This window comes from Stegastes partitus, unplaced genomic scaffold (genome assembly GCF_000690725.1).
Source record: "Stegastes partitus isolate 25-593 unplaced genomic scaffold, Stegastes_partitus-1.0.2 Scaffold66, whole genome shotgun sequence".
In the NCBI taxonomy this organism is placed as follows: Eukaryota; Metazoa; Chordata; class Actinopteri; family Pomacentridae; genus Stegastes; species Stegastes partitus.
The window spans coordinates 624601-639544 of NW_007577797.1; the positions used below are offsets into that span (position 1 = coordinate 624601).

At 41.1% G+C, this 14944-nt stretch overlaps 2 protein-coding genes and 2 non-coding genes across 8 annotated transcripts in view; all 4 read right to left on the reverse strand.

The window, feature by feature from the left end:
• Positions 1-923, reverse strand: part of zgc:162472 (transcription factor TFIIIB component B'' homolog) — a 16186-nt gene extending 15263 nt beyond the window's left edge. For all 4 annotated transcript variants that reach the window (XM_008276159.1, XM_008276158.1, XM_008276156.1 and 1 more), the window contains exon 1: positions 822-923. The gene's annotated coding sequence lies outside the window, so the exon portion shown is untranslated. The remainder of the gene's footprint in view (positions 1-821) is intronic.
• A 1195-nt stretch (positions 924-2118) lies between these two features.
• trnaq-cug (transfer RNA glutamine (anticodon CUG)) lies at positions 2119-2190 on the reverse strand. Its single transcript has one exon. It is a non-coding gene; the product is annotated as a tRNA-Gln (tRNA).
• Positions 2191-3078: 888 nt separating this feature from the next.
• On the reverse strand, positions 3079-3150 carry trnaq-uug (transfer RNA glutamine (anticodon UUG)). Its single transcript has one exon. It is a non-coding gene; the product is annotated as a tRNA-Gln (tRNA).
• Positions 3151-4271: 1121 nt separating this feature from the next.
• dab2 (DAB adaptor protein 2) lies at positions 4272-13624 on the reverse strand. 2 transcript variants are annotated; one of them, XM_008276160.1, is made up of 15 exons: positions 13433-13624; positions 10660-10920; positions 10406-10545; positions 9601-9699; positions 9377-9508; positions 8727-8810; positions 8405-8431; positions 8268-8318; positions 8097-8159; positions 6614-7231; positions 5918-6047; positions 5208-5822; positions 4914-5107; positions 4713-4802; positions 4272-4625 (listed from the first exon to the last, which is right to left on the reverse strand). In XM_008276160.1, exons 2-14 carry the CDS (start codon positions 10796-10798, stop codon positions 4731-4733), a joined length of 2364 nt encoding a protein of 787 aa, XP_008274382.1. In that variant the 5' UTR covers positions 10799-10920; positions 13433-13624; the 3' UTR covers positions 4272-4625; positions 4713-4730. The 2 variants fall into 2 exon arrangements, with proteins under 2 accessions (XP_008274382.1, XP_008274384.1); XM_008276162.1 differs by lacking the exon at positions 6614-7231 and having other exon boundaries at positions 13433-13618.
• Between the last annotated feature and the right edge of the window lie 1320 nt (positions 13625-14944).

Sequence of the window (14944 nt, forward strand, 5' to 3'; positions counted from 1 at the left end):
TAAACTAACTGTGGTATAACAAAGAACATACAAAACTAAACAGATGTCTTGAAATCTTGTCATAATGATCCATTAGTCTTGTATAAATGAAAGATTTACTGTAGCGCCACCTCAGACTCTTGATTACATGATGCAATTTTATTTTACAGCAAAAAGCTTGTAAATCATTCTTAATGTCATTTTAAATAAGGGGATGGCCGCCGTACCATCTGTTTAAATGAGATTCAGATACTGTTTAATAGCAAAAGGCTGTTTGTAATGTTCTGACACAGATACGTTCATTTTGCATTTTATGTGAGATTTTCAGAGATTTGTAAATTAAAAACCGAATTGAGCACCTGAAGAAGAGGAATTAATGGTATCATAACACAGTACGTGTAGGTAAAACAGGCTTCGTTCTGCTGCAATAAGGAAAGTGTCTACCAATTAAACTGAACCGTCCTGCTTCTGTGGCATTAATTGAATTATCTTATCTGAGACCTGCTGCTGTTCAGACCTCAGCTGTTTGGTTTTGTGGCGGCCAGCGACGTTGACAGGCGAGAGGCCGTTTAGTGTCACCGTGAATCACAAACTCACGTGAAAACACCACCTGCAGTTACAGGAGCTAAACAAAACGAGTGTAAATCAACCGAAACCTGTGTCAAAAATGGACGAAACCAGTCAGAAAAGTGCACAAAGCTGGGCTACAACTCGCTTGACAACACTTCAAGTGTGAGACTCTCGCTGAGTTGGACCGTCTGTTATTGATGCTGCGAAGCTGAAGAAACTACATTTATCATTTAACTGCGTCGGTACGTTTTAATATGTTTTTAACAACGTACCTGTTGAAGAATATGCCGGTTTTTGTGAGATATAGGCTTTCATTAATCGACGAGGAGTGGCGAGTAGCGGACTCCATGCACACACACTAATCCGCCATGTTTTTTAATGACGTGATATTGTCAGAGGCAGAGGGATTGTGGGAAATGTAGTCACGTCACCACAAAGCGGTGGCTGAGGCAAGATCGTACAGGTTGGCGGTAATATTGGCCTGGTTACTCTAGAAATCGTTTTGTAATAGGCGTAACCACCAAAGGCATTAGTGGCGAAACGGACTTACAACAAAATGTGAATCAAAGTAATATTATAAGTAATTTCTAGTAAATTTAGGCTTTAAACTACTTTAATGTAGCAAGCTTTAACTTCAAATGAAGTTAGCAGGCAATTTTGCAGACAACCTGTAACATTTCATTTCAAAAAAGACAAACAATCTGAAGAATATTCCTGTAGTAATTACCTGTCATTTGTACCAATTTAAAACTGCTTAATGATTAATGAAATAATAAAATTAAGACGAACAAAACAATGAAAATAATATAAAGTGCTACAAAAAAACACACACAAAACAATCCACATAAAATAAAAACAGAGATCCAGGGAATCCTTGGATTTGTTGGAATTTTCATGGACATTTTTGTGAGGCAAAAAACATAAAGTAAAATTTTAGTCTGGTTAATCTCTATAAATGCCAAAGCTGCAAGGTCTTAGTCTTAATACCTCAGTTAGGTTTATCTCCATAACTGAAAATACAAAATGTCTCAGCTTTATTATTCTATTAGTTAAAGTTATTCTCCATAATTAATAACACTGGAGGGTCTCAGCCTTGTTATGTGTTATGTTCAGATAAAGCAGTATTTTGTATAACCTTTTGGATTGTAATCCCTTTTATACAACTATTCAGTCAAAATGACTCCATAAATACCACTACAGGGTCTTAACTCTAATATTATTTAAACCTGTTAAAGTAATTTTTAAATGCCAATTATAAGCTGTTTTCGTTTGTTTTGTTTTATATGTGCTATATATTTGATATGTGTACATTCAATACAAAATAGACAGTATATGTATATAGTTTGGGGTTTTTTTGTTTGTTTTTCCCCAGGACTTGAACAGTCCACGTGTTTTTTAATTGTTTATCCTGTTAATGTGTAGTCGACATGGACATTCAGTAGTACTTTAATGGTTCCTAACGAGGAGTCAACTGGTCATTTATCAACACCCACAGAACCATCATTCAGTCTACGAGGATAAACAGCGTTTCAGAGATAATTTATGTTCAATTTCACACTTTCCAAAATCAGGTCCCACCGAGATTTGAACTCGGATCGCTGGATTCAGAGTCCAGAGTGCTAACCATTACACCATGGAACCGCCTGACAGAACGGAAAACTATCAGAAATTTCCCGAATCATGCAATTAATCACTTTCATGGGGGTTAAATTTAATACTAAGCACGACTAACATACTTGATTGACCCTGTGCCGGACGGTATGCCTGCTCAGAGTTTGTCGTCTCTCGCACCGTGAAGGCGGGTGATCAGTCTACTTGACATGCTGCGTTCACTGACAGAGAGAAAGTGGGAGACACCAAATGAATTCCTGGGTTCGAACGCTCCTGAAACGATCGTGCCTTTTGAGTGATCGGTCCTGTAAACAGAAGCAGTTTTACACACTGTGAGCAAAGGAAGAAAAGAAGAAAGAACGAAGGAAAAAATATACTCATAAATAAATTATATCGGTGTGTATCTTTCCATAGCCTAAAGGACTGTTTGGACAGCCATAAAAAAAATAAATAAAAAAAAAAAAAACCTCGGTGCTTAACTGTATAGTGTTTTAATGCTATTTGTAACACAGGATGTGAAGAATAAAAAATAAAATAACATTATCCAGAGTTTAAGATTAATAGTGTAGGAGGGTTTAAAACTATCAACTGTAAGGATAGTAGAATTAGGCTACCCAGAGGTTTTTGTTCTTTCATTGCATTCTGTTTGTTCTTTGGTCGTCAAAGCAATGAACAAATTCAGAATCAGAGTTCTTCAGCTTCACTTCGTTTGATCTACTCATGTACTTGAGAAACAAGTAAAGAGGACACCTAGTCGTGTTCAGGACACAGTACCATTGACCTGGTACAGTCATGACACCATTTGGCCACCATGTGGCAGAAATGTACCGAATGTGCAGTTATTCTGTGATATAATGTCGTGGATTTCCCCCAAAGCAACTCAGCATGTACTTTTTAAACGTATTAATTTTAGAACGCAGGTTCCACCGAGATTTGAACTCGGATCACTGGATTCAAAGTCCAGAGTGCTGACCATTACACCATGGAACCTCTGAACATTTAGCTAGCTTTGTCACACAAAGCCATACAAATACACAATGTAGTTCACAATACATGCGAGATATATAGCTTATAATAGCTTATAATACCAGTGACTGGATGCTAGATCTTGTGAAGAAGCAGCTTTTAATGACTAACTTTCTCAACTTTACCTATACGGCATTCACTTATTAACGGAAATCCTTTGTGCTTCCTGCTTTTTTTGTTTTTGAATACAACATTTGTTACATCTGCCTGGTTTGTGTGTGTCTGCTCGGTCACCTGGGTATTGTTTCCATTAAAGGTTGTTTTAAAAATAATCTACTTAGTTGTTTTGGGGGTGGGGGAGCCAATACACCAACCTTATACCATGCATGTTAGGGTCATTCTGGACCCTGAATGGAGAAATTTAAGTTAATATATTTGTGGAATACCAAAGATGGGCTGCAAGGTGGCGCAGTTGGTAGCACTGTTACCTCGCAGCAAGAAGGTCGCCGGTTTGTGTCCCGGTGGGGGCACCGGGATCTTTCTGCATGGAGTCCCCATGTTCACCCCGTGCAGCGTGGGTTCTCTCTGGGTTCTCCAGCTTGCTCCCACAAGTCCAAAAACATGTTGAGGTTAATTAGTGATTCTAAATTGTCTGTAGGTGTGAATGTGAGTGTGCTTGGTTGTCTGTCTCTAAGTGTAGCCCTGTGATAGACTGGCGACCTGTCCAGGGTGTCCCCTGCCTTCAGTCAGCTTGGATAGGCTCCAGCCCCCCCATGACCCTAGTGAGGATTAAGGTGTGGAGATGATAGATGGATGGAATACGAAAGATGCACATGTAAGTGAATGCAACTTGCTTAGGAAAAACACAGTCCTTAGATCTGAGCTAGGATCGCTACGTTCAGAGTCTTGAAATCTAATTATAACATCTGTATCTTAGTAATTATAAGATACTATTACTGACAGACAGTCATGTAAAAAGCAACTTTTAGGGCTAAAGCTAGGTGTTCACAAAAGATGTGGGAAATGAATACTTAATGATTTTGATAGACTCCCTGTAATTAACATTGCAAAAGAAGCATCTACTGAATGCAAACAAATGCCAAATGAAAACAGGTTGAAACTACAGAGACTGATTGTCAACACCTTGCAGGGTTATGGTTGATTTATTTTATTTCTTTAACAAAGACAGCATCAGCAGTGAACCTCTTTTGGACATGTCTTCTCTTACACAGAACATTTCTTTCTTCAGCAGATCATGACATAACATTTACTTCTTGGATCAGTGGTCTTCAGGAATAAGAGAACTACTGATTGAAAAGAAAAAAAACACACCATGAGAAGTGGGGGTGTTAAAAAAAAAAAAGAAAGGGGGAGAGGGGATAGTTCAGGGACAGGAATAAGAAAAGTTCATCATTTGGATTGTCTCGCACAGAGCAGGTCGTCCCAAAGGTGGTATTTGAAGTGAAGATCTCCCTTTTGCTCCTTTTACTCCATTTCAACTGTGAGGACACAAGAGGAAAGCTGTCAGTCTTTATCCTCAAGAGGTGAAACAAGTTAATGAATAATCTACATGAACACATACTCACTTATGGACAAAGCTGTAGTCAAGCGAAGGGATTTCCAAAAGCATCCCCAAAGGCAGCTGTTGAACCAGAGCTCTGGCCGACAGAAGCATTCTGCCATAAGATTAAGAATAAAACGTTCAGTTAAAGAGGGTCAATGTGGTATTCAAGAGGTCTGTGGTTGTAATATTGTGGCAAAATGTGTGTATAAGTAAATCTCTGTACCACAGCTACAGGTGGGACTCCAAATGGACTGGACTCTGGTGCCCCAAAGGCTTGATCAAACATGTCCTGATTGAGGCCTTGTCCCTGGGATGGTGCTGAGTTGTTTGAGACGGGAGCAGAAGAGAAGGCAGCATCGAGGAGGCCGGTGCTAAAGTTTGGAGCAGCAGCTGGAGCAGGAGCTGCTTTAGGCGCATCTAAACATGAACACAACAACACAGGACTCAATTAGTGTCATCATCATATGCACATTATCTTGCAAAATCATGAATGCAGACAATGCTGCAGCTAGGTTACCATTAGCAAGTGATGACATCTGCTTGATATCGAAGTCATCGTGATCTGCAGCATCCTGAGCCATGCCCACTTTACTGGAAAAGTACTGATCGAAGGCCCCCGCCTCTTTGCTGCTGGGGGCTGGAGCAGAGCTGGCCGCAAGCTCCCCTTTCCTTGCTGGGATGGCAGGTGGTTTGGCAAGCTGGAAGTCCTTGAACATGTCCTTTCCAATCTTCTTCTCTTTATCTCCAAGGGGATCCAAAGCTGTGAAGGCAGTGTTCTCTACTTTTGGAGCGGCCTCCTTGGCAGGTGGCCTTGGAGGGGGGCGTGAAGGACCCTGCTGGTCACCCATTCCTGGGTACATACCAGGTGGGAAAGGACTGGTCATGGCGGGCTGACCCCAAGCGAGGTGGGGCGGAGAGAGAGGCGGGGGGCTAAACTGCGGCGGCATCTGGTGGCCCCAAGCTGTCGGTGGTATGGGTAGACCACCAAAGGCTGATGGCTGTGGGTAGGCGGGCCTGGGGCCTGGAACTGTCACTCCTGGCATGGAGAACATGTTGGGTGCAGCAGGGGCGGCTCCCCACATGCCTGCAGCAGGGATACTTGTGGTGGCTGGGGGGCCTAACTGAAGATTCCCTGAATATGAATAAAGAAAAAAATGGAACATTTATAAAGCAGAAAACAAAAAGCCTGACAACACATTTTCATGAAGTGTAACTCTTGTGTATTACCCAGAGCTGCTATGGAGGAAGGAGCAGGGTTTGTGGGTGTACTGTTGAAAAGGTCAGCTGAAGCAGATGAACCCTCAGACTGACTGGGAGCAGCGAACAGCTCTTCTCCAAACAGGTCACTGGATGTGGACTATTCATGATAAATGAAAGAAAAATATAAACGATGCTGCACCATGTGTACATCGTTTAATACAAAATAATTCATACACAACACTTAGACGCGTTGAACCAAACTTTAACCAGAGACAACTGATTATATATTACAGTTACGTATGTTAGAAATAAATACCATTTACCTGAACAGTGATGCGTGTGCATGCTTGGTTACTTACCAGCGCTTTTATCAATGAAGCATGAATGTTAGGAAAATAGATTATGAACAGAGATGACAAAAAGGTAGTTGATTGTTCAGCAGTCAAAATGTAATTTACTCAAGCCAGTTAGAGAAGCATGTGACCACCTGTGCATGCACAAAGACAGAGCAGATCTACATAACAAGACTTTAACCGCAGGTCTAAATTACAGGCCTTGTATTTGATCTAAACCCAGTGCATTCTCCAGCATATCCTGTCAAGACACCAGTGCATAACCAAAAGGCTCAGAAAGGGAGATGTTAGCTCCAAATGTGTACAGCAAACCCATTTTATGCACAACACATGCAATTCTACTGTGAGTCAGCTGGCTATGTAACGTCACCTTTGCACTCCTTCGACCTCGTCCCGACTTAGAGTTCTGCGGAGGCGGGTTTATGAGAACTGAGTCCTTGCTATGAGTCACTGGGGGTTCTGGGCGATGACTTATGCCGTTAGAGACGGCGGAAGTTTTCAAAGATGAGTCAAAAAATGGGTTTTTGGTTGAAAGAACTAGTCCCGATTCATTTCCGTCCATCATGGTAATTGTGCCGCCCGGAGTTATTTTGCCCCCTAGTGGCCACTGTCCATTACTGAGCGCGAGGATCATGGTCTGACTGGATAACCCATTTATCTGCTGACTGAGATGTTCGGAGTCTCCATTCAAACCACCGTTAATAATTGTCTTACTAGTGCTGCCAGCAGTGCTGTTGAGGTGGTTGGTGAGGGAGATCTGCGCATTATCGGGTGCCAGCCGAGTGGGCGGTTTAGAAAGGGGGTCATCTCTGAAAGGGTCACTGTCTGGGGCTGGGAAGTAGCCAAAAGTTGAGGAAAAGGGATTCTCTGTGTGGGGAGATGCCCTATAGTCAGGGGCACAGGAATTTACAAGGGGATTTCCCTTTATGCAATTCTGATTGCTGTCAAGTTCATCAGAAAAGTCCAGCAAGAGAATATCATTAGAGTCCTGGTTAACATGAGAGGGACAGTGAGAGAGAGAAAAAGAGTTATGAATCAATTCTGCAGAAGAAGATAAACACGTGTTAACAAAATGAACAATTAATCATATGGCGTGAAAAGACATTTTAAAGCTGCTACCTGTAGAATATCTATTATCAACATGTCACTGTCCTATTAAACTTGATGGTGAATCACAGTCCAGAGTCCAGTTTCCAACTCAGAATATTAAGTTGTTACTAAATTCTAACTTGCTTTGAACAACAGCGAGATGGTATAAACATGCTAAGGTCAGCACTTGCTACTTGACCTGAAACTCGAGCTAATGAGATGTTTTAGTAAAAAATTACCAGAATATATAACTACAGGGGTCAACAAGTTTAACAAAAAGTAGTCTTTGACAGTCTACTTGTAGCAGCTTTAAAATTTAGATGAATAACAATGAGATTGGTAATCATAAAGCACAAACTCAATTCTTAAAAGATTCATTTGAGTGTAAAATTGACAATGTATGAAATCTGATGAATAAACAACTAATGATTGAACACAAAACTCTAGTCTTTTTAGAATTGAGTTCACAAACGCACACATGGAATGATCTGGAAGGTGCTGTGGTTATTTAGCGAACCCACTTTTTCTTACAAACACACTAAATCAAGTCTAAGAAACAGGTTTTTCATAGAATTTACCAAACAGTACTGCTGCTATTACACTTATGTTCTGGATTACAAAAGAAACTTTATGGATAAACAGGAGATTGTAGTTTTTAAGATGTGTAGAAACCACACAAGGTAAGTAAAATATTGTAAATATCCTGTTGCACTGGAAGAATAATTCCAGTGCCATGCCCAGAATAACGGCCCACTATGGCTTACGTTTGGAGCCCGGATGTCTGGAGGGGTCGACATGTCTCCGAAAAGGTCAAGCTGCTCCACTGGCTGGATGTCAAAAGGAAACAGAAACATAGTGTATTTATCCAGCTTCTAAAAATCTGTAATAATTCATTCACTGTTGAGCTGAAAACACAGCAGAGCCAAAAATCTTACTTGGGCAGTTTTTCCTCCACTGTTCGTACTTAGCGAGGCATCATTTCCATTCTAAAGATTAACAGAGAAAAACACAAGATCAGAGAAAGAGGTAGAGGAACTATATTTAAAATGAACAAGAGCTTCAAAGTACTTACCTCAACTACTGTGCTGCCATTCTCACCCTGTAAACAGAGGCAGACTGTTAATGATTATACTTATTTTCTTAATTTAGTGAAGTGTGTGTCATTTCAATGGAATGCTTGAGGATGTGATTCACTGAGAGAACACAGAGAGGCAGTGTTGACACTCGGGAGGTGTGTACAGTATGTACCCTGTCAGAGCTCCCAGATGACCACACCAAATGCTTTTCTTTCAGAAAGAAAATGTTGTCGCTGCCCAGTTTTGGAGAAAAAAAAAGAAAAAGAAAAAAAAAAAGACTTTTTCCAGTTTGAAGTCAAAAGCGTCTGAGTCAGTTACCTTCTGCGGGGCCTCTGCTTCTTTCTTCCTCATGTTGAAGATGACCTGGAAGAGGTCTTTCAAATCAATGACCAGGGGCTCAGCCTGTGTGGTGACAGAAAGACGGCACGTTTTCATTGTTGTCCATTTGTCTTAGATGTTGGTAGAGTTTTTGTTTTTCCATACTATGTGTGTCTCGTAAAATGGATATAAAAGATGGATCTAATCTGAAAAGCTAAGCCAAAGCATAAGTGCGTCAAATCTGTATTCTTCCTAACAGCCAGTGGGGGGCGACTCCTCTGGTTAGAAACAGTCAGATTGTATAGAAGCTTACCAGAAAGTGATCCTACTTCTCCGTTGATTTGTTACCTCAGTTAACATTTTTCTGCTGAGTTTATGATCTGAAATACTAGTTTTAAGACTTTTTGAATACAGCATGATGATCAATTTGTAAATTATGGAAAATAGATGATGAAGCGGGTTATGTTTCAGGGCGGTGCTACCATAGTGGCATGCATAGTGTCCTGTAGTGCTTCAGTCTGATCCACTGCTTATTTATGTCTTCCAGTTTCAAAAATTCAAGATTTGAGGTCCATCTTTTATATACAGTCCATGTTTAGTCTTTGACTGGCTATGAATTTGTGAGTCTATGTGTTTTTCTATGAAGCTACCTGTTGTGCAGTCTTTATGGCAAAGAATTGATGCTGTCCTTCTGCTCCACACACATATCCAAACGCCCTGTTATCTGTTACATCTCTGGCAATGAAGGAGATCTTATTCACCACGTGCTCATGCTCGATCACCTGAGTATTGAGGATGAAGACTTTCATTAGCAATGCAAACACATTTTCTAGATTATAGTCTGACGGTAATGATAGGAAACAGCAGAACTCACTCCTGATTTCTCATCAATGATCTTGATACCCGACATAGAAATGTTGACCCAGATCCTCTGTTTGTGCTTGCCTTGGGACCGAGCAGCTACTGCCATACCCTGGGGCAAAGGAAAAAAATGATAAATACTACTCTGTTGCCGCAATGTATAGCACATGCTAACAAACAATTAGCCGTTTTCCACTGGAGGAACTTGCAAGCCGTTTCCGGGCGGCTTGAACCTTTGTGGTACATGTTCGGACTGCAAGACTTATCCCTGTAGGACCCCTTTCAAGGGTGTATTTGGGGAAAGAAAAGTACCTACTCCGGAGTAGGTACTTCTGAGCAACCCTGAAAAACTGATGCATGGGGCACTGATTAGCTAAACTTGGAGAAGATCAATGCTGATTGGTGAAACTCCAAGTGGACAACAAGCATCCCATCAAGCATCAGTCATCACCTCTCAAACAAGGCCATTTTCAGTGTCAAACAGGCCAATATAACAAATCCTCCACCCTTCTATTTCATTTGTGCTCATAAAATTGAAGTTCTTGTAACTACTATGTGTTGTTGTTTTGGCATGACCAGAGCTAATGTCGCAGTTGAAGCTGTTGCATCCTACGCTGTAATGGAAACAGAATCAAAGAGACGATTATGGGGCCCTTCCTGCAAACATTCGCGTCAACTTGTACCAGCCCCAAGTTCCTGCAGTGGAAAGCTGCCAATGCAAAAACATTACTCATAATAAGTTTAAAAATGCCATAGCCTTAGTATTTTTTCACAAGTCTCAGTGCCAGCAGGACAAACATCGAGGTCCCACGTTGTACCTTGAGCTTCATCATGGAGTCCTGGCACATCTTGTCTCCCCGGGCCTCCGGGACATCATCGATGCCAATCAGTTTGGCCTTGTACCTGACACCATCCCCTTGGAACCTGCCCAGCAGGTACTCATCTGTCTTCTCTGGTACTGTGAAATAGTTCAAGAAAGCTATGATTTGCACCAGATCTTAACTTTAAATGAATAGTTGATCTAAAGTCTTGATCAAGGAAGTATCAGGGCCACAAACTTTCCATCACCCACCTTTCTTCTTCTCTTTCTTGAACGGGACTCTGGATGCAGCTGTTGAAGGGGAGTTGGGAGCACTATTGGAGCCTGTTGTCGGGGAGGTGGGGCTGGGGTCGGCAGCTACAGGTGTGCTGTTTTCCACCTCTGCAGACATGATGCTGAGTGAGCCTCTCTGGACAAGTGGACAATCAGAGGTAAAGCAGCTCCGTGTTCAGGGGCAGTGAGGTCAAGCGAGCATATGACTCAACACCCACACATGCTTCTCCTGTTGTTTGCCTGGAGCAGAAAAAGTGAAGTGGGACAGTGCGTGTGGTTGAGAGAGGAAAAAAGAAGATGAGAGGTTAACAGACACTCTTCCCCAGAAAACCTGCAAACAACATACTGGACTGTAAAAACGCAACAGTTAAAATACTTTGTCACTGCTCAAACGGTTTTGTAAGTAGCTGCTGAAAAGATTTTTTTGCACATCATAAGCAATCATATTATTTAACAATGCAGTAAACATTTACTAGCACAGAAACACCCCTCAAGACAGAAGCATAACAAGGCATATGACCAATAAAACATCACGGTACACAGAACTGCTTTGAACATGCTGCGTCAGATGTTCGCCTCTGCAAAGGAGTTCTAAATACTAAAAGTCCTCCTCACTGTCGTCTCAAATCAGTTACAATCCTGACAATTAGCTATTTAATAATTATAGAAGGAGCAACTGGGAATCACTGGAACTGCACTGATGGGTAAGAAAAACTAATTTTGCAATCACACTGCCACATCATGTGACTGTCAGACCAATAAAGATTCTGCCTGAATCAGTGAACTGCACTTCGGCTCTGCAGCATCACGCCATTAAACTGCATCTTCATTTTAACAGTTCCATCATAAATTTATCTAACAACAGTACTCACGAATACCTCTACACTTACTATGCAGGAAACACAAAGCAATGACACATTATGCACACACAGCATCACAGTGGATTTTAAAATTCACCCACATCGCCTCATCCATGTTCGATGAACCAAACTCCTTTTACTTAGATGCATTAACATTACATTTAGACACTTATAAAGTCAATCACAATAAAGTAATCTTGCAGATAAATTTTAAAAAATGCATAAAAGACTCCGTCTCTGTACAACAATTGGAAAACTACGACAACACGGACATACCTTAACGACCGGCTCCAGAGGCTACACTGACTAGAATACCACTGTAAAGAGCCTGTGAGTGCTGTTGGATGGACCAAAGGTTGGAAATGGGCAAAGGTTGAGCAATTACCTGAAGTTAATCTTACGCTAGCAGAGCAAAAGATCTCGTGATGCCCAGCTAAGCAAGTACAAACGGAAATTGGAGTCTTTAAAATGATAATTTACCCACAGTGCTCTGATGTTTAAGCTGTCGGTAGAAAAATCGAGTTAAATGATCCACAAAAGATGAAAAAAAGCCTTAATTCAACCGTGCGATCCGGCAAATTCTGACTGATTTTGTCCAAACATTCGTTCCACTCCACAGTCATTGTTTATAGTGAAATCAATAAAGCTGGTAATAAATCAGATCCATAAAGGAAATGAGAGTTATGCAGGATAAGATAACAGATGTGAACTCTCAGGTCAGTGAGTGTGTCCCAGCTCTGTGCCAACATCTACCATATCGGAGACCCGCACCAGAACACAGAGATAAACATTTATTCAAAGTAGAAGTTGCCAGATAGATTTTAAATTGAGTGCGAGTGAATGTGATGAGGATTACATCATCAGAGCTACTGTTTGATTGTAAAACAATAAAAACTTCACTTTATCTTGTAGCACCAGTTTTCCACAGAAGGAAACAAGTGCAGAAAGGCCTTGTATGTTTGGTTTATCATGCTGTCGTGCAAATTACTGCAACATGCGGTTTATGCAAGGACGCATACAAAGATGGTTGATGCTCCATTTGCACGAGCGTGACACATGATTGCTCTTTTCCAGCAACTACAGCAGTGTCAGAGTCCCGCTGAGCCGGGGGAACGTCTAATAAAAAGGGTGAAAAGTCAGCTGTTCACTGCAGATTTCAAGTTAAAGGATTACATTTTAACCACTATCTCAAAAAGGCAGCCACAGCTACCAGATGAGGAGAACAATTTGCACCTTTTTTTTTTTTTTTTTTAACTGCATCCATCCATGTCACAACAGCACAAACAGCATCTGAGCGCACAACACAAGGGTAAATTTATATTTGTCAGCAGAATAACGGCAGTGCAGGGGCAGAAATGTCACAATCCTGGGCCGTCAGGAAACGTAAACTACTGCACATCTGGAGGAAATCAGGGAATGACTCAGTCTGCAAGTGAATGAGATGGTGAAATACCACAGGCCCACTGTGAACACAGAGGCCAGGCAAGCACTTTCAGACAAGATGGAAATGCTTTTTGCTCTGAAACTAGGATGTGTGTGTGGATAGGCGGTGGAGCATTTTTTGAAAGTCACATACTGAGTATAAATATACTATGTGAGGGGTTGCACCTAGACATTAAGTGTGAACTCAAGGAGAGAGCAAATTGTCCCAACAGACATTAAAATGAGTCACAAAACATGAAATGAAGTTTTACCTCCACTATAAGCACTTTAAATGAAAAACAAAACAGCTGATTTGAAGTTTGAAGCTTAAAACACAAACATCTGCACTTCTAATTATGCCTCACATTGCAGAAGTCTGCAGCATTGACTTGAAAACGACTACCTGCGCTGCTTTAGATCCTTAATTAATGCAAGAAAGGCAGACGGAGTGCAACAACACGATGACCTACCTGTTGGAAAGCTCGAGTCCTGCTGTGTGAACGCCGACTTTTTGTTCCTCCGTGATGCCTCCGCGTCTCTGCTGCAAAGTGAGTAAAAATCAAACACGGCTTCGGAAAACGAGCAGGAGTCAGATGTTTTCCGCTAAATGCCGTGGACAGAAAGGAGAGACTTACAGCGAACTCCCAGTTTAACCCTTGACTGGCTGACAGCGCGGACTGGGTGCACATTTCTAGCGGCAGAGGGGCGGAACCAAGCCCGGCCAACATATAGTCTGGAAGTGGGTCAGGAGGAACTCTGCGTCCAGAACGGCATGTGTCATTAGAGACACACATGTTCTGATGAATCCACGTCTTTATTTCAATCCATCATGCTGTTGCCTTCATGTTCAACCTCTGTTTGTCCACGTTTGGGAAGTTTTGCACTTTGAAAAATGTCATAAAGAATAATTGGCGTAAAGATTCATTTGAGGTTTTGTGTTGTTAAAGTGCTTTCTGAACTCATGGAGAATTATTGTGTAGTTTAAACCAGCTCCAAGGAGGTGCAGTGCCTCTCTGTAGGCCCTGCAGCTTTAACTCTCATCACATGGTTTTGTTTTGATCAACAACAAAAGTTTAGGTGGACTTAGAAGGATGTTGCAGCTCCAATACCAGAACTGATGACAAGACCAATATGAATTTTCACTCTAATAGTCAAAACCTAAAAGGCCTTTGTTTCTGTTTGGCATAACTGTAATTAAAAGGGACATTTTCAACATTTACAGTGCTGGTTGCTGTAGGGATTCCAAACATAGAGAGTTGGCAGCATTAGAGCTGTTATTTTTGTTGGGAATGTGTAAATTAGTTGCCTCAGTTCAGAAAGCTTTTGAAAACCCCAAAATTGTATATTTCATGTCTTTTCTAATGTCTTACTGTCTTGTTTTAATGTTTCGTAGAGCACCTTGTAACTCCAGTTACAAGTTAGTTATTTAAAAACTACTCATATTCCAACAATACTGGCTCTGATAACCGATTGATCCCAACTAGACACTCCACTTTATGCCACCTGCAGTCTCTAAAGCTGACAGATGCAGTTGGGAGCAGATCTGTCACCTAAATACAGACTATAAAAATACTCTGTTACATGTAAATTTGTCTGATTGAAAAGGTTTAGTCAGAGTATATAAGTGCAGCAAGGCAAAAGTCAAAGTGCTCATTACAGAACAGTGGCCCCAGTGATTGATGCAGGCTACTGTTTGTATTGTATTATTTAACTTTCATCGCTGATGCATGTGTCAGCAGCATTTTACTGTCGTAGTAGGTTGAGGTCAGTTTTAACTACTTTATTTAGAACTAAACTAATAATCACTTTCCATATAGGATTAAACTGCTGATTGCTTTTTTAATGAGTTGACTGCTTGTTTTGTTTTAGACATGAGTGAGAAACACAATATACCCAGGGCTAAACGTGACGCCATCACTAAGCTTGAAACTCAAATACTTCCAAAAGTATCCATATTACGTCTGTAAAATAAACAGAAAGAA